This window comes from Nanorana parkeri, unplaced genomic scaffold (genome assembly GCF_000935625.1).
Source record: "Nanorana parkeri isolate BGI_ZX_2015 unplaced genomic scaffold, ASM93562v1 scaffold1298, whole genome shotgun sequence".
NCBI lineage: Eukaryota > Metazoa > Chordata > Amphibia > Anura > Dicroglossidae > Nanorana > Nanorana parkeri.
Genome location: NW_017307566.1, coordinates 43,581 through 69,580, shown reverse-complemented (window position 1 = coordinate 69,580; position 26,000 = coordinate 43,581). Strand labels below are relative to the sequence as shown.

At 45.2% G+C, this 26,000-nt stretch overlaps 1 protein-coding gene across 1 annotated transcript in view; it reads right to left on the bottom strand.

The window, feature by feature from the left end:
* ABTB2 (ankyrin repeat and BTB domain containing 2) overlaps positions 1-26,000 on the bottom strand; it is a 35,296-nt gene that overhangs the window by 4,258 nt on the left and 5,038 nt on the right. Inside the window, exons 2-14 of the mRNA XM_018569185.1 lie at positions 23,471-23,617; positions 21,784-21,997; positions 17,579-17,731; positions 14,493-14,658; positions 13,172-13,261; positions 10,563-10,664; positions 8,932-9,028; positions 7,896-8,031; positions 6,594-6,820; positions 5,924-6,102; positions 4,556-4,661; positions 3,460-3,562; positions 2,114-2,201 (exon numbers count right to left, since the gene is read on the bottom strand). Coding sequence (XP_018424687.1) covers positions 2,114-2,201; positions 3,460-3,562; positions 4,556-4,661; positions 5,924-6,102; positions 6,594-6,820; positions 7,896-8,031; positions 8,932-9,028; positions 10,563-10,664; positions 13,172-13,261; positions 14,493-14,658; positions 17,579-17,731; positions 21,784-21,997; positions 23,471-23,617 — 1,808 coding nt within the window. The remainder of the gene's footprint in view (positions 1-2,113; positions 2,202-3,459; positions 3,563-4,555; positions 4,662-5,923; positions 6,103-6,593; positions 6,821-7,895; positions 8,032-8,931; positions 9,029-10,562; positions 10,665-13,171; positions 13,262-14,492; positions 14,659-17,578; positions 17,732-21,783; positions 21,998-23,470; positions 23,618-26,000) is intronic.

Below are 26,000 nucleotides of genomic sequence, written 5' to 3'. Positions count from 1 at the left end.
GAGGTCCTTAGGTTTCTAAATAAAGCTGCGTTCATTACTCTTCCAGCATATAATACACTATGCTAGGGCAGCAAAAAGATTACTTCCACCCAAAACTGATATCCAGCTGGTACTATTAATCACAATGGCTTCTTATGTGTCTTAGAGACCCAGCAAAGATGCAGTACAAAGGCAAGCAAGAAAGTCCCTCCTATCAGCCATGGCAAGTACATGGGGCGGACATTTTGCACATTTCCTGACAACAGACAGCAAAACAACAAAAGTTACTGTGTGTTGCAACCTTCCAGCATCCGTCCAAAGTCAACATTTAGTTCTGTGCAGGGGGACTGATCCCACCGAGATATACCTATGGGTATATACACTATATTGCCAAAAGTATTAGGACACTGGCCTTTAATAGCATCCCAGTCTTAGTCCGTAGGGTTCAATATTGAGTTGGCTCCGCCCTTTGCAGCTCTAACGGCTTCAACTCTTCTGGGAAGGCGTCCACAAGGTTTAGGAGTGTGTCTATGGGAATGTTGGACCATTTGGGAGGTCAGGTAATGATGTTGGAGCAGAAGGCCGGGTTCGCAGTCTCCGCTCGAATTCATCCCAAAGGTGTTCTATCGGGGTGAGGTCAGGACTCTGTGCAGGCCAATCAAGTTCCTCCACCCCAAACTCGCTCATCCATGTCTTTATGGACCTTGCTTTGTACACTGGTGCGCAGGCATGTTGGAACAGGAAGGGGCCATCCCCAAACTCCTCCCGCAAAGTTAGACAGACAGTTGATGACTTCTGCGCATTGTGCGCTTCAGCATGCGCTGACCCCGCTCTGTCATTTTACGTGGCCTACCACTTGGTGGCTGAGTTGCTGTTGTTCCCAGTTGCTTCCACTTTGTTGTAATACCAGTAACAGGTGACCGCGGAATATTTAGTAGGAAGGAAACAGAACACCTGAATCCAATGATTTGGAGGCGGTGTCCCAATACTTTTGGCAATATAGTGAATCTGGCAACACCAAGGGGCATATGTATAAGGATCCTTTCCCAAAAGTGGCGTCCACTGCAATCAGCAGAGAATCCATGCACAAATTCCCAGCTGATCGCATGGATGGAACGGCTGTCACTATCGTCCGCTTAGTTTTTTTCCTCCATCTTGTGATGGAGAACAAAACTGGGCTGTGTTGATCTATGTCAGACCTGTGTCTGTATACATCAGATTACCTCCAATCCAGCACGATCAGATCCGCCAAAATGGACCTGTTTCATTTTTTCCCCCCGACCTAGATGAAGTTGTGGGTAACCAGATGTAATGGACGCAGGTCCTTTTAGATCCGACTGTCCATAGACTAAAGGTGGCCATACACTGTACAACCATCGCAAGACCTTAGTCTTGCGATGGTTGTAAAGTGATTTAAAAAACGTACGATCTGCCCATCTTGGACAGGCAGATCGTACTCTCGATCATCGCAAGCCCGCCCCCCTGAGGGGCGGGCTTCCGATGACCGCAATGCTGAACGGGCAGTGTGCGCGTGCGCACAGCGGCCCGTTCGGCATTTGTCTCCCGAGCACCGTTCAAACCAGCCGAAAATCGTACGATTCTCGGCTGGTTTTCTAGCGTGCTCCTTAGACAAAAGACGTGCGACCGTACAGTAGAAACGGTCGCACGTCTTCGTTCACACTGCACGATTCTCGTACGATCGCGGGATTTCCCGTGATTCTCGTACGAGAATCGTGCAGTGTATGGGCACCTTAACATTGAGCTTCTGATCCGATCCGCCTGAAAAACTGACAGGCGGACCTGATCGCACCGCCCCCCTTAAACAGTCAATCTGACTTTCACCAAACATTTCCTGCAGCTGAATCCTCCAGGTGCATGCGTTTTAAATGACAGTGACTGATTCACCACCAGAGAATGTGTGGTGACTGTCACCTGCGCTGCTTTATAAACATGCCCCTTAGCAGCTTGAGCTTTATTTTGAAGGTAGCTCTGACCTCGCTGACAACCGTGCTGATACAAGGCAGAGCAGTGTAATCCTCACATTTCAACATTCATTATATTCGAAGCGGCTTTCACCCAATGGGAAATGTTCCCGAATTCTCTGCGGAGAAACTGTAGCCGGAACTGCACGTACCTGGAAAACGCTGTATTTAACATCTGTGATTTCAATCGTGAGACAAGAATCCTCTCCGTCGCTTACAGAAGTCAGCAAGGATTTAAACCTAAAAAGTGAAAAGAATTCCAGAATTGAAGGAGTTTATCAGATCTGAAGGCGAGTGATACGCTTTAGGGTAACCCGCTCACTGCAGTCTCATATAAGCTTCAACATGAATGTCAATGTAAACCCAAAATCTATATTTCTGTATGTATAAAAATCTGTAACAACTTGTAAATCTGTAGCAAAGTTTCTTGCCTGGAAATCCTGCCAGTACTTCCTGTTCTAGGGTGACAACGCTAAGCCAGTGCCTCGCAGTTATCAGCAGTGTTAGCTTGCTGTGCAAAACTCTTAAAGAGATCCCCTTCATTGCATGCATTATATTTACATGTAAAAGCCTCCCTTGTGTAGACATCCAAGAGCCCTAAGAACGCTGCTGGGTGCCGCCATCTTGGATGTGATTCCAGCAGACTCAGAGCTGTCACTTAAGTTACTCTATATACTATTCTCCTTCACACCTCTTATGGTTATGTAGAGGGGGGGGGCAGATGAGCTGGGCCAGCACAGATATCAATTAAACACTTCTAGAAGAGAAGAAAGCTATGGCATGCAAGGAGGGAGGGGGCTGTGCTATGGACTAGTCTTCCTGGACTAGTCGCATTTTCTACCAAGTTCAAATGCACATTCAAGCAAGTGAATATTATTAAAATATTATTTATGAAAAGGGAAAAACGCTGCAATTCAGAATTTAGAAATCGTTGATTTTTCTGTGCTTTTACCTGCTGATATATTGGCTGATGGGCTGCCAATCCGATAGGCAGCCAATGGTCATTAGAAATGAGCCTGGGCTTGGTGTGAAGCTACTGCACCTGAGGTTGCCCAAGCTTGCTCAAAACTGTGACCGCTCCGTCCCCTCCTGGCCCAATTCAGTGGCGGCAGGGGTATTCGCCACCCCTTTGTGAGGTACAGCTGCAGGACGGGGAATTTGCAACTGATTGGGCCAGGAGGTGGTGGTGGTGGGTGAACTCGGGCACACTGGGTTCTCACCAATCTCGGGCTCATCACTAATGGTCATGTTAGAGGCTCTATGTTAATAGACCCGAGTGTTATTATTACTCCTGCACCTCCTCGGACATCTGCAAAATGGTTCACCAAAAGCTCTGGAACGAGAATACAGCCCGACATGGCAATACTCATTGAAGGGAACACTGTGTGGAGAGCCAACCGTCTTCTGCACCTGCATCACAATTACTAGAAGCGGCTACGAATATATAGACCTGCATTTCCTTGTCTGTACTACTACATCTACCCCACCATTCCATTACCTGTTGGAGGCCGTGACCAGGAGGACCTTGTGTGCAAAGAACAGCTTTCCTTCCACCAAGAACGTGACATCTGCCATCTCCTTGTTGTTCAGGAAGTGGGGATCTGTCAGACAACATGGTATTAGTCACACATGGACGGGGTATATTCCTAGTCTGGGGCTACTCAAAAAATTGTTTGGCTGTTTTTAGTTGGGTAAATCATTTTCACTTCTGCTTTTTTATCCCAATGTATTCAAACAATTGTACACAATTCACATCTCATTTACAAGAGGCATTGTCACCTTGCCTCTGTATCTTATCATCTCTGGAAAAATCCCTCTCTGACCCCCAAATACTCACCATACCTGTGCTCCTCTTCAGGGATGGAGGAGTATGTGCCCCTAGTAGACAATTGCTGAGCCCAGGCACTGTTAAATGACTGGGGAGTGACATCACCAATCCCCTGGGTCACTGAACAGGCCCCCTGGCTCTAGAAGAGTAAGGAGCTGTGAGGTAAGAGTGCTGGTAAGGAAAGTATATGGGTGTCAGTGAAGTAGATTAGGTTGCCTCAATGGACAGCTGAATGGGGAAAATGCTAAAACACAGGGCAAAGCCACAGGTTTGCTTTATCCTCTCTCCCCAGCAGCATGTACTCGCCCTTCCTGCACTCCCCTACCACCCCATTCAGCCGTGGGAACCACTTTTGGGCACGATTCAGACTGTATGTGCTATGTAGCATGTTATCCTGCATTGCGTTCAGGCAGCCCATTCAATTTGTATGGACTGTAAATGTACTTCAAATGGAGGGAAAAACATACACAGCCATTTTTTTTGCACACGCAATGTGTTGTGAGCTCCAGTGAGGGTGCACTGCCCATCATTGTATAACTAGGTTGGGGCAAACAAATGGCGTCACAACACACAATACCTTCAACGTGCATTTTACCAGACTTTTTGCTGAGAACTTTTTGTACATGGTGGGTTCACTATTGTAGCTCACTCTATTATCATGTGCTATGTCACTGTACCAAACCACAAACTCAAGCCACACAGGCACAAATGCATATTTCCAGATTAGAAGCAAATAAATCTAATCAGCAGGATTTGTAGTTCTCACCAAGGCGAGCGGGAAGCGCCCTGTGCATCTCAGGAATCTTGGGAACCGGGCTGTCTCCGTAGCTATGAGCAAAGATGGCGGCCACTTGCTGCATCACAGCGTCACTCTGCGTAACAAAGTAAAACATGTCAAACAGAAATATTACAAAGTGTTTATTTTATCAGCCAGCTCCTCCTAATACTGATATTCCAGTTCATGATTCTTGTGTGCAGGGCGGGATTTGCTCTCTCTGCTGCCCCAATGTCAGGTTCCTCAATGCGCCCCCCCCCCATCATACAAGTGATCTCGGCGACATCACCAAGACCACTTGTACAAAACAAGCGGCAGGTTCCCCGTGTGCGGGTAGTTGTTTTCTACATTTAGCTCTGTTTGCCCAAGGCAGGGCTAAATGGAGAGAACAACTACCCGCTCGGCGCCCGGAACTGCATGTCCCGCGTATGGGGAGATAGGAATTCCAAACCCCTGCTGCCTCTCTACTCCCTGCTGCCCCGAGGCCGGGCCTCGGTTGGCCTTGTAGGCAATCCGGCCCTGCTTGTGTGAGATTTCCCTGCAGCAATGAACATTTGCAAGCGAGACCCTGTTATTTAAAATGGGCAAAGGTGCTGCAGTTACTGCAAAATCCCCGGTGCTTCAGGATACAGGGGAGCATGTATCCTACTCCCATGATGTAGTGCTAGAGCAGCCAATTGTGAGGCCCAAGCCCTGTCACATGATGGAGAGTGGTGATATCATCAACCCTGTGTAAGCTCTGACATCGAGCTTACACCTGGTATTGTAGGGTAGCTCTGAGTGGAAGGATCCTCGGGGGAGCACTGCAAAGTTCAGTGAGGGTTTAAAACTTTTTTAATAGTAAAAAGATTGAGCATGAAGGCCCCCTAAAAAAATAACTCAGAACCGACCTCTGAGGACAAAGTGAAAGCAAAGCTTGTCCCTGTTCAGCTCTGTATACAAATATAAATGTTGGAGCAATCAGGATAGTTGGTGCTCTAAATGGCACACCGGATGGCACCCTTGATCCTGTGGAATGTAGGAAGTCACCAGAACTTCATAACGTTCTTTTTACCCCTATGTGACACAAGTATAATATTAAGTGCAATGTGTCCGTGAAAGTTCTCATTCATCCAGGTCATGGTTTATCTAACAAATATATCATAGCAACTGGACTTGCTGTATTTTTCTTGAAGACCATTTATTTGTTACAGATAATAAGTTTATTGGCACAAAGTCAAAGCCAACCCAACTTTCTGACATTTTGCTTGGTGGAGAAGTGGTGAAAAAGATGTTTTTTTATTTCCGGCAACTTACTACATTCTGTGGGCACCATAACACGTACCTCACCCTGAGGCTCAGGATACAAATGGCTCTCACCTTAGTGGTCTTGAATATGGTAAAGAGAAGTGGGAGGCCCTCGTTAATGAGCTCCTCGTTATAATCCTCCTCCCGTATGCTGGTGAACTCTTGCAGCAGACTCTCCATGATGGATCGGTGCGAGTGGTTGAAAGAGGTCCGCAGGGACTCGATCCACACATGCAGCTTCCATGGCACCCCTATAACACATAAAGGAATATCAGAGGTTACCTTTTAAAACCTTTAAATGGAAGATATAATGGTTTTCCCATATGTTGTCTTTATTCATGGCCAGGACTAAAAAACGATTTAAATCTTTATTTAAAACTATATAAATCCTTAAATCTATTATATAGAAAACATCTCATATTAATATTTTCCCCACCTGCTCTGTTCATACTAAAGAGTTTCAAGTAGAGAGAGAGAGAGACTGAAGGCAAGCAGCTTCTGCTCTGCTCACTCTAGAAAACACTTATCTCTTCATAGCTCCTCTTCCCTGCATGTTATGATTTGTTAATTGTTTTTGCTTCTAAATACTTTCTAGCAGTGAAAATGCGGCCTTCTGATACTTCAGTGCTCTGTTCTGGCATAGCTGAGTAACAGTCACATGACTGTCGCTCAAGCTTGTATGGCAAATATGGGGAGGAGGTATGGCTGATGGTCAAGCAGACCTGCCCAAAGTGAAGCTTACCGAGGCCGCGCAGCTCCATAGTGATGTCCAGATAGCTGTGTTCTGCGCTGTAGTATGTAGCTTCCTGCAACGCCTTCATTCTGGTCTTACAGAGCCGGATAGGACCCTGATCAGAGCTGCCGGTACTGGAGGTGTCACTTTCCACCCCCTCCGCCAGTATCTCCTCCAGGGAGAGGACATCTCCTGTACATAGCGGAGGCTGAGTCAGCAGTTTACGCAGGACATTCCTAGAAAGAAAAAGAGTAAGAGAGTGAATGCTGCCTGATCTCTACAGCCATTATATAATAACATAATAAAAGTCAGTTGTGTGCAGGAGCCCATGGCAACTGAAGCTCAGCGGTCTACAATAAGCAATGTATGAAACCTGTTCTTAGTTGGGAGTATTTCTAAGCTAGTTGCAAAGTTTCATAGTACATCTGATTCTGATAGACAGTTGAGATAGTTCCAGATCTTACTATGAACACATTTATAGGTGATCATGAGGCCCTGCGAAGCATTGAATCCTCAGATCATCCTGAGATAGTGTCTCCAGTTATCAGCATCTCAGAACAGTTTTCAGGGACACTTTGCTGTAGCCACAAACACAAGGCTAGAAACCAGTTATATGGTTTTGTATTGGCTGATACCACTTGATAGACAATAGATGGCGCCAATAATACACCATCAGCAATCCTATCGCATCACATCACACACAGACCAATACACTGTGCAGTCTGCAGCGGAACTAAAAACCGATTTGTTGTTACAATGATCTTCAGATAAGCAATACAATATAATGTTATCTATTTATCTGCTTACTTTTATCTGTATCATACCATCACGTTCTCAAACAATTCATCCCCACACAACTCCCTCCTCATGTATCACTGGCCCCTCCCCTTTTAGATTGTAAACCCTCAGGGGCAGGGCCCTTCTTACCATCTTGTCTTGATTTGTATTGTGATTGTAATCTCTTCCTTATATTGTAAAGCGCTGCGCAAACTGTTGGCGCTATATAAATCCTGTATAATAATAATAATAATATCTCTCTTCCTATCAATCCATCTGTCCACCTACCTCTATCTATCTATCTATCTATCTACATCTATCTATCTATCTATCTTTCTATCAATCATTCTATCTATCTCTCTACATCCATCTATCTATCTCGCTATCTACCTATCTTTATCCACCTATATCTATTTATCTCCATCTTTATCCATCTATCTCTGTCTATCCAACTACATATCTCCTAATTCTTGACATCAACGTCAATTATAAAAGAGGTGAAATGGAAGTGGTAAATCCCCCCCGGGTTCGTACCTGTGCCCATGAGCAGCGGAGTGGCTGAAGCAGTTCATGTCCTCATGTAGAGAGGATGACACTCGACCAGCTTCCAGCATGTTCAGGAGGGGATCGGCACCTCTGTCCAGGAGAAGACTGACCAGCTCATAGTTGCCTACAGAGAATATCAGAATTGAAGTCATTCCTGCAGACATATGGAAAACAGCCGTGACAAACACAAGCCTGCTCTCGTATCCAACTCTAACCCTATTCCTTGTATATTATGGTACCACGAGAGGTAGTATATACAATCCATAATACTGGCAGCCTCTCTTGGAAGTCTTGCAAAAGAAGGGAGCTCAAGGCCAAAAGCTCACAGATCTCCTATGTATCTCTCCTTGAGTAATGTTTCTTAAATGTATTGTATCATGTACCCATTTACATCAGAAAATACTTTCCATGTGCCCCCTGGTATGTGCCACTTAATCTAAACACCCATTAAGTGGACCTAGTGTCATGTTTAGGGGTTGGCCTCACAATAGTGATATTTTGGGTATTAGTGGAGCCCGGTGGACCAAGTCAGCCCCTGACATCTTATAGGTCTTGGTAACTCCGATAGCAAGATATCCTTGCCATAACTGTGCTTGGGCATGGAATCTTTTTGGTTTTCTTCTCACCCACACATGTCTTCCTGAGCTCCTCCCGTTACAATCTCCATTATGTAAAATAACTACAAAATCCAGCAGGGATGGTGGGATCCCCTCATAATGAGCACAGGAAGTGTGCAGACTGAGGAACTCAGGGTTCAGACCAAAGATCTCACCAATAGAGTTCCAGAGACATAGAGGAGAATGTCAGCTGGTTTATATTTTCTACTATACACTTAAACAGTCTATGAACTAAGACAAGTGCTATGGGATATGTTGGTGATATAAAAATTAATAATGATATAGATTACACAGCAGTTGAAACAATACAAATCTACAATGGGGGGGGGGGAAAGTTTGGCGTGTCAGGCCAAAAGATAGAATAGAAGGCAGACATGGACATGGTGAATGAAGGATGTGAAGGGTACCCGCAGCAGAAGCGAGCTGTAAAGGGGTCTCGGCATAGTTGTCTTCTCTGCTGTTTCCGGCAGAACCCTCCACATTGGCGCCGGCATCCAGGAGTAACTGGAGAGACACAAAACAAGGAAGATCAGATTGGGTTCAGAACAGGATAACACTCTCTATACATCAGGTGTAGGAAAACTTCAGCCCTTCCTGTTCTGTGGCAATTGTAAAATGTTGGATTTCCCATTACTTTGATCACGGTCACCAGGACAAACAGACAGAGTTAATGTCAGCAGCGGGAACTGAAACAGACACCTTGTATAGTAGTAACGATGAGAAGTGATGGGCGGCTGGATTTTTTATGATTTTGGTGGCTAGTTTGTGGAGATTAGTAGGCAACTATCTAGTCCAAAAGGACATTTTGAGGAATCCTTATACAAATGTGACAGCAAAACTTCAGTGTTTCATTACTCTTGCAATAATTATTTTTCCATCTCTCAGCCCAGTCCAGACCCCAATCTTCTGTTATGTCCAGCCCTGAAGAAGAGGGGCCTTTGTAATCCCCAAAACGCTTTGGCTTATCTGGGTGATCATAAATAATACCCATTCTGGACTTTTAACAGTGAGTGGTGCTTTTATCCTCCAACCTACAACAGAAATACATAGAAGAGATCTGCAGACATACCCTGAACAGGAAGGGGTAAATATGGCTGCTTGAGCTGAGGCAGTGTGTATATATGGCTGCTGGGTATGGGGGGGATAGTAATGGTACCTGGAGGTGAGGCAGTGTGTATAAATGACTGGTGGGTATGGGGGGGGGTCCAGACTGAACCAGTACTCCTCCACCCCCTCCAGACCACTAAGGAGGCCCTCCTGCAACTCTTGAAACCGGCCAATCAGGTACTTCTGAGTTCCCTGTCCACCCTGTCATGTAGTCCTTCCGCCTATTTTTCTTTTCTTTTGCTCCAGGACTATCTTAATGGCACCTGGAGATGAAGCAGTGTGTATATATGGTTGCTGGGTATGGGGGGTATAGTAAGGGCAGACTAGAAAAGTTTGGCCAAAAGTTTGTGCAACTAAAACCTCTGATTTTAACGCATACTGTTGACAGGGCTACTTGTTTGGTTGCAGGCTGGCTGGCAGGTTGAGGCTGGGGAATTTTTGTGTTTTGTATTATAGGTATAGTAAGGGCACCTGGAGATGGGGCAGTGTGTATATGTGGCTGCTGGGTAGGGGGGGGGTATAGTAATGGCACCTGGAGATGAGGCAGTGTGTATATACGACTACTGGGCTTGGAAGGGGGGTGGCATTCATGTCTCCTGGAGATGAGGCAGTATGTATTCGTGGCTGCTGGGTATGGAGGGGTGGTGTATTATGGTTTCTGGAGATGAGGTATTGTGTATGTATGGCTGCTAAAAGAAGAGTAAAATGGCATTGCATATGCTGGTACTGAGCATGAGGTGGTCATATTATATCTGCAGCTTCCGGGGAATGAAAGGTAGTGTATATGTAGAACTGGTGGCGATGGGAGGGTAGTCTAGCAGACTTGGATCTGTAGTCCTTCAGCTCATGACCTTTCACAAGTTGGTGGAACTCTTTATGGTATGGCATGTCTGCTGAATTCATCTGTAGACCTCTAGTACTTCCAGCTTACCTGTACAACCGAGATGTGCCCATGAAGGACAGCAAACGTCAATGCTGTCCAGTGCCGAGTATCTGGGTGCACAGACGGGTGTCGGGGGGAACTGCTGGGCACCTGCGAAAAGGAAAATTATAGGATTTACTGTAAATACAGACCTGCTGATACAACTCGATTCCACAAGGGAACGCACAGTGCAAATTCCTGGCACCTCAGAGCCTTCCCAGTTCTTAATGCAGGAGATTTGTATTAGGCTGCATGCGTGGATGGACATAGACGAGGGAAGCATTTCACACTGATCTGCATAACGTTTAAATCAATATGAATATAGAGTATATGGATGATGACACTGGTCCATGTCCTGATGGACTGCTCACGCTCGCATGGTACTAGCTTCCAGAGATGGCACAACGAGAACAGGCATTTCCTATACTCTCCAGCGCCATTTAGGGGTGCTAGTGCCGTGCGGATGGCAGAACTTTTATAAATGAACCCCTATAAGTTGTGATTGGATAGAACATATTTTCCTACATACAGAGCACTTTCAGAATCTCATGAAAGACTTTGCAGCCAGCCTTTCCTCAGCCTCATATCAGACTACAGAAGAAATAAATGTTTATACAATGTATAAAATCTCACGCTTTATTATTAGCTATTCAGGTTTTCCATGCATATTATCATTATGAATCACTTCTTTATTTGTGTTTTCAATCTAATTGCTCTTTAACACTGAAATATAGTTCTGTGGTAGGGAGCAAGAATTTTTCGAGTAACATCAAAGACCTCGTTAGAGCTGCCCGAGCCTGAACATTCTTTAATTGGATCAGCTCCGTGCTGAAAAACTAAACAGACTTTCTCAATAATAAAAACCGCAAGAGCCACAATATAACCTCCCTGTGAAACAGCAGCAGCCTTTCGGCTCTACCCTGGCTCCGCTTAAAGGGACACCGAGTAAAAAACATATTTTGCTGATAAATTGCCTGCGATGTTGTATTTGGCTTGCTAAGCCCCATTACAGTTTAATTAGATTGCTAGTTGTTACTTGTCATTTTAATGTGTTTCAATTCCGATGTTGTAACACATGAATACACGGGGCAGGGACGGGTAAATTACTATATTACAATTGTTCTTTGATACCCAAATATTTCGTCAAGAGCCAGCAATATCAGAATGTGGTCCCGAATACATTTATATAAAGCTGAATTATTAAATGAACCCTTTTTTTTGGCAATTTTTGCTCTCTTACAACTTTCTTTCTTCCAATTAATAAAACCCTTTTAAAGGTTTTTTTTACTGTGTGAATTGTAGTCAATGTCTGTGAAGGTTCTCATTCATCCAGGTCGTGGTATATCTGTAAAAAATAAGTCAAGGCAACTGGACTTGCTGTATTTTTCTTGAAGACCAGTGAAACGTCCAGTTGCCTTGACTCATTTTTTACAGATATAATTGTAGTCAATGTAACCGGTTTTTGACATCATAATTTATAAAGAAGCGAGCATTGACTGTGAGAACAAAAGGTTAGCACACCATTATGATAGTGATGAAGGTAATTACTTGTAATGTGGCCTCTCCCTCTTCCTCCCAGTTCTCTGGGTGCATTTCACCTTTTACAATAAAACAAAATCAGCACTATTTCCTAAAAATACAAAACTTTTGTACAAAAATTTAAATAGTCAGTTCCCCAGTTACATGTTCGATCCTAAATGTGGCAGAAAACAGCTTGCCTACAGGCCCTCAAAAGTGACTACAGGAAAATGTCTTACAAAAATGTCTATATTATATGGGCCTGGTGGTCTTAAAGCCTATCAAGGGGTCTAGGGACAATCTTTACCTGATCCCCACTCCCGCATGCTTCAAGACCATCACCCACAGCCACTTCCCCCCTTGCCTCCAGCGGTTGGCCTGCTGACATCATCGCATTCAATGCAGGACCCATAGCCATGCATTGGATGTAAGGATGAGGAGGGACAGTCCACAGCCAGAGCTGAGGGGAGAGAGGTGTGTACCGACCACCGGGAGATTGGGGATCAAGTCTGCATTAAAGAATCCCCCTAGACATAAATGAGCAGTTAACCCTTGCAGAGCAGGTGTAGCCCCGCTGCAAGAGGAGGGTCTTTTTGTGTCCAGAGATAGGCTTCAAATTCTGATATTTCCCCGAATCAGAAATATACAGAAAGTTAGCAGACACAATAAATGCCTTTTATACTGCTTCGCTTACTGACCTGCAATGAACAGAGATGATGTGAGCTGCACTGCAGATTGTTGAATTAAAGGGCAATAAAAGGCTCTCCTACTCTAAGACACTTTTGTCTGTGTCTGTTTTTTTGTCTGGCTATTATTGACATTACCAAAGCTCATAGAAAGTGAGCTAAGTAGATAAATGTTGATTTTACAGACACCACTGAGAAATACACACATCTATATATACACACACACATATATAGAATCCACTGACTGCACATTTAAATTTTGTCTTACACAACCCATTTAACAATCATTAGCTGTATAACAAATGTGTGTTTTTATTTTGGACCTCGTTGTTTTTTTGAACCTTGAGACCTATTCCTTTTATTATGGTGGTGACTGAGTCACTATAAGCACAGTCCCACAAGCGTCTCCCTTACCGCGACATCCAGGTCAGCTCCAGCTTCTATCAGCATCTGCACCATGGCCTCATCCCCAGCTGCGCAGGCGTACATGAGCGGCGTCAAACCCTGAAAAAGAAGAAACGTTTATAAATTAAATTGGATTCATAGAAATATTGTTTATTCTTTGTGGTGAATATAATCTATCAATGTGATCATCTTTCTTGAGATGATCTATCCTTCTATCTATCAGCCATCCCGCGGTCAAATCGTCCCACAGTCCATCCGTCCCACAGTGAATTAATCCCACAGTCCAACCATCCCACAGCCCAACCATCCCACAGTCTATCCATCCCGCAGCCCAACCATCCCCCAGTCCAACCATCCCCCAGTCCAACCATCCCCCAGTCCAACCATCCCCCAGTCCAACCATCCCACAGTCTATCCATCCCACAGTCCAACCATCCCACAGTCCAACCATCCCACAGTCCATCCATCCCACAGTCCATCCATCCCACAGTCCATCCATCCCACGGTCCATCCATCCCACAGTCCATCCATTACACAGTCCATCCATCCCACGGTCCATCCATCCCACGGTCCATCCATCCCACGGTCCATCCATCCCACAGTCCATCCATTACACAGTCCAACCATCCCACAGCCCAACCATCCCACAGTCCATCCATCCCACAAGTCCATCCACCCCACAAGTCCATCCACCCCACAAGTCCATCCATCCCACAAGTCCATCCATCCCACACGTCCATCCATCCCACACGTCCATCCATCCCACAAGTCCATCCATCCCACAAGTCCATCCATCCCTCAGGGCCTCTTGTACGGAGATTGCTTTTCCATGGTAGCAGCAGGAAGCAGAGGACGCCCCAAAAAAGTTAAAGTAGCAGAGGGGACCGAAGTAACACCAATGGCATCTGGGTATTTCTTCAGTTAGGAGATATTTATTCGATGATGCATTGAACAAAAACCACCGCCTGAACGTGTTTGGTGGTTATAGCTGGCCACTTTCTCAGGAGGGTGTGATGAGACACTTGCGGAGATACAGAAGCGTCTCCCAGCATATAAAAACACTTTTGCATGGTCTATTCCTAATGCAGCAGCTAAAGGAGCCCCTCTCCAGTCCCAAATGCATTTTCTCCCTGCTGGCTGGGGAAGGAAATGGGGAACCATGGTGCGGATGGACACCAACCTAAAATAATACATCTACACTTCTGGACAGGTTAGGGCAGCTCATCGATGTTGGCATCAAGTCATCCATGTTGAATCACAAACATTCTGCCAACGTTCTGGAACAGTTATGATGGGTTTATGTAGAACATTGTTCCTTCATTGCCCTCACCTGATCGTCCATCGTGTTTACTCCATCGGACCCCAGTGATCGCACCGCCTGAGGAATCAGATCGGTCCTGCCGCAGTTCAGCATGCGGAAACCCAGGTCCTGTTGAAAGCGCTCGGCGGCCGCTCCGGCTTCCAGGCGTCTGAGGGAGCTAAAGCAACACTCAGGCCTATAAAAGACAAGCGAGACGTGCCAAATGAGAATAAAGAGGGATAGAGGATAAGGATGGAGATACTGCAGGACAAGCATGTAGAACTTTCTGGTGAGCACCTTCTACTGCAACAAGCATCGTATCACTCCTGGCATTCAGAGAAGCTGAAGGAGCATTTGTAGAAGGATAATTCGGGGTTCCAAAACTCTCCTTCTACAAGTCTGAAAGTACAACTCAGGGCTCCTCTATGACTGTCTAAACAAGTCCCAAGTTCAATTATTATGAGATGCACAAGCCTCACAAATTAAAAAAATCTTCCCTTACCTTCCCTGACTAAGCCAAATCCTCCTTTAATTGTGTCTCACACGCTCCCCCTCTCAGACACTGCAGCTCACAGTGGGAGGGTTTCAGCAACAGAGGCAGAGCTGTCAATCCAGAAAGCAGTGGGCGGGACTGGGTGTGGCCAGGTTATTATTGACAAGCTACAGACTTTTAAATCAACAGTGACAATGCTGATAACCACGCCCCCCGTAACTTCATCTCCTCCCACTGTAGTGCAAGCAGGCACAGCCTACATGAGAGTGACAACTCTGCTCTGAATTAAGGAGCAGTGCCGCATTGTTGTTGCCCCCCCCCCCCCCCCATCACAGGAAGCTGCATTAAATGGACTTCACTGGCAGGAGTAATCAGTGTTTGTGGGACTTTGTAGGGGAACGAAGAAAGAAATCTGTAAGTGCAGATCCATTATTAGTTGCTGCAGAACATTTATTTGTTAATATTGGGTTATAGTTCTACTTTTATATGGGATATAATTACATAGTTACATAGTTACATAGTATTTGAGGTTGAATAAAGACATTAGTCCATACTACCAAAAATATATCATCTGCAACATCATCAGTCAGCAAATCTGATGGATAATACTTGGATGAAACAAGGATACATTCCACCATTCATTACCATTCCAACCCATCTGGATCTGCGCACATTGGAGCAGCACACCATGGCCTTTTCTGCAGGAATCTGGGGCAGTGACAGGAAAAGTTATCAAATAAGGAGTATCTATGGGGTATGACGATTTAAAGGGCCAGCCCACCCAAAAATGATATTTCCTGACATCCCTCTCTATATTTTAGGATTCCTGGGTATGCAGACCTGCTGTGCCCATTATGAGGGGTATACACACCTGCTGTGCCCATTATGAGAGGTATAAAGACCTGCTGTGCCCATTATAAGGGGTATACCGACCTGCTGTGCCCATTATGAGGGGTATACAGACCTGCTGTGCCCATTATGAGAGGTATACAGACCTGCTGTGCCCATTATGAGGGGTATACACACCTGCTGTGCCCATTATGAGAGGTATAAAGACCTGCTGTGCCCATTATAAGGGGTATACCGACCTGTTGTGCCCATTATGAGGGGTATACAGACCTGCTGTGCCCATTATGAGAGGTATACAGACCTGCTGTGCCCATTATGAGGGGTATACACACCTGCTGTGCCCATTATGAGAGGTATAAAGACCTGCTGTGCCCATTATAAGGGGTATACCGACCTGTTGTGCCCATTATGAGGGGTATACAGACCTGCTGTGCCCATTATGAGAGGTATACAGACCTGCTGTGCCCATTATGAGGGCTATACACACCTGCTGTGCCCATTATGAGAGGTATACAGACCTGCTGTGCCCATTATGAGGGGTATACAGACCTGCTGTGCCCATTATGAGAGGTATACAGACCGGCTGTGCCCATTATGAGGGCTATACACACCTGCTGTGCCCATTATGAGGGATATACAGATCTGCTGTGCCCATTATGAGAGCTATACACACCTGCTGTGCCCCTTATGAGGGGTATACAGACCGGCAATGCAGGGACAAACAGGGGTGTGGAGTAAGAAGCATTCACGGCTGACTATCATTTTTGGGTGTACCGATACTTTAATATAATGACACCCCTCTAGGCAAATAACATTAGGAGCAGGGGGGGTCCTTTAGTTAAAGCCCAACTCCGGTCACGGGGAGGCAACCAACGCCTGGGGTCCTATGTTCTCACACAGTTGTAAACGGCTCCAATCAAAAGTGTGCGGGAGAGAAAATGTTCCAAATGTTATCAAAAAAGTGAATTCGTTTCGCTGTCATTTTGACGGGAAATTCTTTTCTAAAGGAACATTGACACATTTTTTAGTAGATTGGGGAAGGGTTAGATAGACTTTTGCCTTCCTCTCCTGGTGACAACCGCTACCCCTATGTCTTGTACGGGTGTCACAGGGACAGGAAGTGAGGCCAATAAGGTCACAGACAGAAATTTCAATTATAATTTCACTTCCACACTGTAACCAAAGCTAAAAAAAATGAAAAGCTGGAGTCAGGCTTTAAAGGGAACCCCAGTTGGATGGATAAATAAAAACACATAACGGAACTATTTGCCCTGCTAACATATTTATAAAGTATTGTACTTACTACAGTGCACCCCCCACCCCCCTCCCCCCACCCCAACCCCAGTCCTACTAGGCTACAAGACTGCTACAAGACACAAAGAGGTTGATAATACTCCTGTGTTTGGAGTAATATGGAGCATCATTACACTAGTGTTATTCACCCTAAACTCCGCCCCCTTTTTGTAAGCCCTCCCACCACGACCGGTTTCAGGGCAGGCACTCCCACTGCCAGTCTGATTTCAGCTTTTAGCTGGTGGCAGCTCAATAAAAAGACTAACTGACTTACAAAAGATTAGAAAGATCAGACAAGTAAACCAAAACATGTTCAAATATCAAAATGTAAAGCAAGTTTTTATTTTTGGACATGTGAGGCAGAATATCTCTATGAGGCTTCATGGTTGTTCCAGATCTGACCACAATTGTCTGGATCAGGAAATGAAAATCTCACGTCTGAGTATATTTAGAGGAGCCTCCAACCCCAGCTGTCACTTACTTGAGCTGACGCGGTTCGCAGTCCAGGCCGGGGAGGAGCAGCCTGGCGGTCTGTCTGATGTCATCGGCGTCTACGGTCAGGCTGCGGCGGTGTTCAGCGTACGTGATAGCCACGCGCATCCACTCCATGAGGGGCGGCAGCAGGATGAATGGCCTGAGGGAGTAAATGCAAGCTCTTTAGACGACTCATTAAACCGATATACAAGATGGCCACTACTGAGGGGTCATTAAAGCGGAACTCCAGCCAAAGCAAAATGTCAGTGACGGATAGAGAAGGGTTAGAGCCTCAGTCAGGCTTGTATTGGTGTCTGAGGGGGATTTCCTCATACTGTTTGTCCTTCACAGGTTCAGGAGGTTCAGCAAAATTTTGACCCTCACAAGCACGGGAGGTGCAGCAAAGTCTTTCCATCGGCCCATTAAAAGCATTAGTACCTAACCCTTCATCCAATTCTAAGGGAACTTTTGTCTGGAGTTAACGTTTTATAGGAATACCTGGGAAAACACATGACAACCCCATACAAGGTGCATGTACAGTAGACAAAGGATTGCAGTATAACTGCACCCCGAAATGCGTTGGCTGCCATTATATAATATAATAATAATAACTCTGTCTGACTCTCCTCCTCCATTAATCCAGCAATGACAGTATGTAACAAACTCTGTACATGGATTGAGTCAAGATGAAACTTTCTGATTGGAGATATAACAAGGGATGCACCGATACCGATACTAGTGTCGGTACCGATACCATGTATTTGGGAGAGTACTCGTACTCGCCCAAATGCTCCGATACCTTCCCCGATACTGGAACTTCCGGTCCGAGGGAGATTTTCTCTGACCAGCAGTGCCTCGAGGGGACATGGAGGCATGGCTGGCTCCATGCTGTTTGGCCGGCTCCATGCTGATTGGCCGGGAAGCCAGCTTCCCAGCCAGTGTCGAGCCGGGCAAACAAATCTGATATGACGACACGACCCCCCACCCTGCAGACAAATCATTCCCCTCACATAGATCCTCAGCAGCCGTCATTACCGTACCAGTCCCTCGGCCAGCTGGGCAGACACCGCGCTCCAAGATCTGCCCACGTCTCCTGCGTGTACAGCGCCAATGTGATCGGCCCTCAGCCTGCTACTGCGCATGCACGGGATTTCAGAATGAGAGCGCTGGGCAGTCTGCGCAGTAGCAGGCTGACTGCTGCTAAGGATCTATGTGAGGGGAATGAGGTGTCTGCAGAGTGGGGGTCATGTCAACATTTTATCAGATCTAGTTGGCCGGCCTCGATGCCGATTGGCTGGGAAGCCGGCTTCCCAGCCAATCAGCATCGAGCCGGCCAAACAGAATGGAATCAGCTTCCCGGGCAATCAAGAAGCCGGTTGGTGGGTAATGACAGCTAGTTTCCTGATTGCCTGGGAAGCCGGCTCTATGCTACCGGAAGTACCGGTATCGGCGAGTGCGGAAATATAAATATCGGTACTCGTACTCAATACCGAAAAAACGGTATCGGTGCATCCCTCGAAATAACGGATGAGGGTATTATTTGACAATGTACAGCCAATTTGCCAGTTCTCTGTGGACATCCCCTTTAAGAATTGTTTCTTTCTCACCAGGGAAATGCCGTTACATAATACAGAATATACAAATAACACTGTAATCATTTCTAATCTAGAAACGCTTTGTATCCTCCAGCACCGGAGCCGGACCCCGGCCTCCATCCCAGAGCCGCCTCTAATCTCAGGAGCCTGAGAGACCACTTAGGAGAAAATGTCAATGAAGTTTTATGCCAGCTCATAAACTTGCTGACAGACTCCCATTATGGCGGTGATATACCTCCTCGGCCTGCACCCCTCAGAGTCAGCCGGGTCTGATAACACAACACATTTTTTGGATTTGTATTGCAGCCTCCAGGAGAGACACGCAGCTACCTCCCGCTGAATGGTATTCGGGCAGTTTGGCAAACGTCTGAGCTGTGCTACACTTTATGCTTTTAATTGCTCTGCCGTTGTGTAATTCAAGCAAGGCGCCCTGTGCGGTAACTGCGGAGGAATTCCAGGGACATTCTTCACAAAGGGAAACATTTACAGCTTCAAAATATGGAAAGAAATGTCTCAGTTTTCACTGATCAACATAGAAATAGAAACAGGACATGTTGTAGGGGTGCTACTGGGGACTGCAAAATAATGAGTACAAGGAGTGATAATATACTTCACTAAGGCTATCCGGTCCATTCACATCCGGTCCATTCACATCCTGCCCATTGATGAGATACCAGTGACATCACTAAGAATAAAGCCTATCCATTCATGAGATTCCAGTGGCATCAGATAGGATACAGCCTATCCACGGATGAGGGACCAGTGACCAGAGAATGCAGCCTATCCATTCATGAGATACCAGTGACATCACTGAGAATGCAGCCTATCCATTCATAAGATACCAGTGACATCACTGAGAATGCAGCCTATCCATTCATAAGATACCAGTGACATCATTAAGAATGCAGCCTATCAATGCATGAGATACCAGTGACATCACTGAGAATGCAGCCTATCCATTCATAAGATACCAGTGACATCATTAAGAATGCAGCCTATCAATGCATGAGATACCAGTGACATCACTGAGAATGCAGCCTATCCATTCATAAGATACCAGTGACATCATTAAGAATGCAGCCTATCAATGCATGAGATACCAGTGACATCACTGAGAATGCAGCCTATCCATTCATAAGATACCGGTGACATCAGATAGGATACAACCTATCCACGGATGAGGGACCAGTGACGTCACTGAGAATGCAGCCTATCCATTCATGAGATAACAGTGACATCATTAAGAATGCAGCCTATCCATTCATGAGATACCAGTGACATCACTGAGAATGCAGCCTATCCATTCATAAGATACCAGTGACATCATTAAGAATGCAGCCTATCAATGCATGAGATACCAGTGACATCACTGAGAATGCAGTCTATCCATTAGCACTGGCATGTAGTCATAGCAGGAAAACACCAGGAAGTGATTTTCGGTAATGTATCTACTTGAAGTAATAAGAACATTAGTACAAATGATAGCAGATGGAGAGATCTGCAGAGGAATTGAATCCCGTCTGTACTGATAACAAGTCATTCTCAATCCTACACTTCAATCCGTCTTCATCTGCCATCAGCACCCATTAGCTGTTAATCAGGTATGACTCTGTGTGATTACTATGAATGATGTCCATGGAGCACAGTGTCCCCCGGTGAGGTACACAGTCAGTGTGCACAGAGCTGTTCTTTATTAGGTGTGGATGAGATTGATTTCACAGGAACACATGGAAGCAGTTTGGGGACACGGCAGTAGAGAGGGGTCTGCGAAGCTTCACATGGTGTAATCTGGGACGGGGTGGCAGCAACGTAGGGGGGCTTGGATAATGTCCCCATTTGAACTCTTTAAAGGAGATATTTCTGCAGCTGTATGAAGCACGTGTCACAGGAGATAGAATTACAGGGAAATTCTACCCAGAGAAAAAGAAACACGTACAGGCTTTTATTTAAGAATACGATACAAAGAGCAATGACGTGACATCATCCAAAACAACCTATCAGGCTTAGTGGGGATTTCTAAGAATCCTGGAACTCCTGTGTTTGCAGGGGACCCCTCATAACACACAGTCCCTCCACCCACCTAAAAGTCTTTAGAATTAAACCATGCAAAGCTAGAATTTCCTATCCTTATAGCTCCCTCTGCTGGTGAATTGTGGTAGTGCAGCTTGTACATAATATACAACAATTCCCTTTGAGAACCAATGCTTTTTATAGTCATAGCTTCAGCCTGCCATGATGTAGAAGTAGTATAAAGCCACCCACAGTGTATGTAGAGGGATTTTTATCATCCCTGTTGGCCCTCCGGAGATCAGATATGGATACTTACACCAAGCTAAGCTGGACCAATGTAAGTTCCCGTAGCCAACCATGATATACAGCATAAGTTGTATAAAGCCACCCACATCAGCATCCCCAGTGGGCTTCCGGCCACCAAAAATGGATACTTAGACCGAGCCAAGCCAGATCAATGTAAGATTTCATAAAAGATCATTCCTATAGTTCAGCTTTTGACCTTTAGGTGATTATGAGTTATACAAAGTATCAAAGTTTCTTATCAGATGCTTGATACAAAATCAGTACACTTTAGATACAAAGTTTCCATGTCGGGCGTCCTTACCGCTCATTGTGAAGTGCCATTCTGGGCGGGTCCAGGTTCGGGTTCTCCATGGACTCCATCTGTGAGCAGCGCAGGAAGTAGTAGAGAGTGTGCAGGGAGTCAGGGGACCAGGTGATGTGCTGCTGCTGTTGGCGGGCTTGACGTAGCGGGCTCATGCCGGGCCTCAGCGTGTTCAGACACTGCATGTGATGCATGGCCCGGGATACCAGGTCACCTACAAGAGCAAAGACGCCATTGAAGAATGCAAAAAATCATAAATGTACATTGGTTTTCTTTTACTAATGTGAGCGCGTTTTTTTTCTGCAAAAGCCAGACTGTTTCCCTTTAAATATCAGAATGAACTGTAGACGAGACGCATCCCACACATGGCCACATACTGCCGGCTTGTTTGTTGGCTGCAGAGATGCCGATTGATGACATTTACATTCTATTGGCCTATATGCAATTGTCCAGACTGTAAACTGGGCGCTCTTGTTTGGAATCTCAGTTTTGCAATAGAGCAACCTGGAATAATTTTTTAATTTTATTGTATTTATTGATTTTATTTATCTTATTTTATTAATTGATTTTATTTACTTATCTTTTTTATTGATTTTATTCATCTTTTTTTTTTCTTGATTTGATATCTTACTTTATTTCTTGATTTTATTTACTTATCTTTTTTTATTTATTGAAGTATTTTGTATTATGGGTATCACTCGGCATTAATGATATCAATTACTCCATGCGATGTGATGGGTGATGGTAGCCAAATAAATCAACAACCAAAGACATAACATGATAACAATTCAAGAAAGGAACAAAAGAGATTGGTCGCAAGCACCGTTCTGTGCGCTGCCTGAAAGAAGTTAATTCAGAATTAACGTCTTTCGGTCAGCGCACAGAACGGTGCTTGCGACCAATCTCTTTTGTTCTTTTCATGTTTTGCCCAGTTACAGACCCAATATACCTTTAATGACAACCATTCCCCCATAGAAGATACCGGTTGTCTGATTTTGTCTCCGGGGAGTCTTTTTGCTTTTTAATACATGATAACAATTCAAGTCTGCCATTATTAGCTTTAATAGTAACACGTCTAAAGCTGGCCATACACTATGCAAGGTGATTGTGCAATCTCTGTACAGTCCCCTTAAGGCTGGGTTCACACCTAGGCGTATCGAATATGCGCGTTTGTTGCTCGATTTGCGGTGTAAAAAACACGCAACAAACGCGCTACCTGGCTGTATCCCAATGGATACGCACGGCAAATACGCCCCAAAGAAGCTCCTGCACTTCTTTGGGCGTAGGGCGTTTTGCAGCGCGTTCCTACGCGCTGTGAAACGCCCAGGTGGGAACCATGCCCATAGGCAATCATTGGTTTTCACATGTTGAGCGTTTTACAGAGCGTAGGAGCGTGCTGTATAACGCCCAGGTGTGAACCAGGCCTTAGGGTCACCATGCATATCACAATCTGACCCTACAATCTATGTACAATCAACTTTAGAGTTACCAAAACTATGTAATAGGAGGCCCACCCTAATCTATCCAATCAGGTCAGCCCTTGTACTACATACTTGTTGGTAGAGCTGAAGGAGATTGTACAATCAGATTGGTCGCAGGTATGGTGACCCGTACTGTGTAAGGCCAGTTTATATGCAATATCCCATTGAAATGCTTTCTATCATCAATATCATTTTTTCCTACTCACTCAGCTCCGAGATGCTGCCGACACATGTGGCGAGGAGGGATTGCTCCAAAGTGCGCAGTTCAAGGTGCGTGTACGCGTCGGTGGCGTCGTCCCTGGACACAGAGTTGTCTTTATATGGGCTGAAGTATGGAGGGAGTGAGAGGACACCTAGGAGACAGAAGAAGACAGCTCGTCATTGGTCGGCTCAGTTTTATTAATACATTACCTTTTCGCAAGTTTAAAATCATTGCATAGCATACATTGTAACAGTGTTATATGAAAACGCTCTGCAATGTCTAATGGAGTGAAACCCCCACAAAGCACCCAGGAGCCCATGTGATCTTTTGCCTGGCTTGTAGGTCACATGCGGTGGCTCTGCAGATTTGAATGCAGCATCATTGTTGCAGGGGAAGGCAACCTCGGCAACCCAGCTGCTGCAGAACTACAAGTCCCACGAGGCATTGCCAGACTGGCAGCCACAGGCAAGGAGTGGGGTGGGGGGTGTGTGTGGTCGGGGGAGGAGAGTGGCTTTTCTATCTACTGATTCATTGTGAACTGACAACCAGAATAACATAGAACTTCCCACTGGTCCGGGCCATGGAAGGTCATCAGTTATTCGAGGTTCAGGTCAGCGATAAGCAGAGCGGAGAAGGAGCAGCCGCGGCCAACACCGAATATTTCCACTTATAGAGAGAACACCAACATTGCATATATATGTATATAATATAAATCCCTTTTATATAGTGAGTGCTGCCTTCCGTCTGTCCATCACTTCCAGCTAGTGTGCTTTGCATCTCTTCTCGATTTCTCAATACTACATATCCCATGATGCATTGCTTCCAGCAAGCAATGATAATGTTCCATCGTTCAGACGTTGAGTTATTATTATTATACAGGATTTATATAACGCCAACAGTTTGCTCAGCGCTTTACAATATAATGAAGACATTACAATCACAATACAAATCGAGACAAGATGGTAAGGAGGGCCCTGCCCCTGAGGGCCTACAATCTAGAAGGGAGGGGGAAATGATACATGAGGAGGTAGCTGTGTTGGGATGAATTGTCTGAGAACGTGATGGTTGTGCAGTTAGGTTGAGGTGGGATAGGCTTCCCTGAAGAGATGAGTGTTAAGGGATCGCCTAAAGGCAGTCAGAGAGGGAGATAGACTTACAGGTTGGGGTAAAGAGTTCCATAGGATGGGAGAGACTCCAGTGAAGTCCTGGAGGCGAGCATGGGAGGAGTTGACGAGGGAGCTGGAAAGCAGGAGGTCTTGTGAAGAGCGGAGGGGACGGTTAGGGTGATACTTTGAGACAAGGTTGGAGATATAGCCGGGGGCAGAGTTGTGGATGGCTTTGTAAGTGATTGTTAACCACTTCAAGACCAGGTGTTTAGACCCCCTTCCTGGCCAGGCCATTTTTCAGTATTCAGCGCTGCGATACTTTGACTGACGTTTATTCCGTCATGCAGCGCTGTACTGAAATGAATTTTATACCATTTTTTGGGGACAGATAGAGCTTTATTTTGGTGGTATTTAATCACCACTGGGGGGTTTTATTTTTTACTATAATTAGTAAAAATTAAAGAAAATTTTGAAAAAAATGTTTTACATTATGTTAGGAAACATTTATTATTACCCAGTTTTTTTGGTAAAATATAAAATATCGGGTCACATGGGATAAATAGACACCAAACATGTCAAGCTTTAAAATTGCGCGCACCTGCGAAATCACTACCATACCCAAAATTGGCCATAGGCGATACTTTAAAAGCTTTTACTGCTCATCAGTTTAGTGTTATCAGTGAGTGATGGCCCTAAAATTATTGTTCTCACTGCGACGTTCGCGGCGATATGCAACATGTGCGGCGTAATGGGCCCAATCGGAAGTGGTTAATATTTAGAATTTTATCCTTTGGGCTATTGAAAGGCAATTGGCAGAGGGGGTGGGGATGGAAGCCAGTGGAGGGATTGACAGAGGGAGGTTGCAGACACTGAGCGGTTGGTCAGGTGGATGAGTCTATCAGCTGCATTCATGATAGATTGAAGGGGGGAGGAGCCTGTGTAGTGGAAGGCCAATGAGGAGGGAGTTGCAATAGTCCAGACGAGAGATAACAAGAGAGTGTATGAGTAATTTTGCGGTTTCTTTGGTGAGGAAGGGGCGTATTTTGGAGAAGTTACGAAGGTTGAGTTGCATTTTAATAGGCAGGATCTATGAGAGAGCGGTGACACAAGAAAGTGCACAGTGCTGAATATTGAGGAAGTCCGTCCTATGGGCATCTTCAATAAGTACGTTTACAAACTTGTAGACAGATATAGTTATTAGGAGCGGAATATTCCTCTTCCCATATCAACGTTCTACATCACTCCTAATAACACCATATCCATCTGTATCAGCGATTCTCAACCTGTGCGGTTGCAATCCAAAAAAGTGGGTCGCAACCACCTGTTGAGTGGGTCGCCGTGTGCCTTCTGCTGTTCTGGAAGGAGGCTGAGGAGCTGAAGAAAAAGTTTTAAAAAATTGAAATAATGAATAAGAAATTAAAAATAATA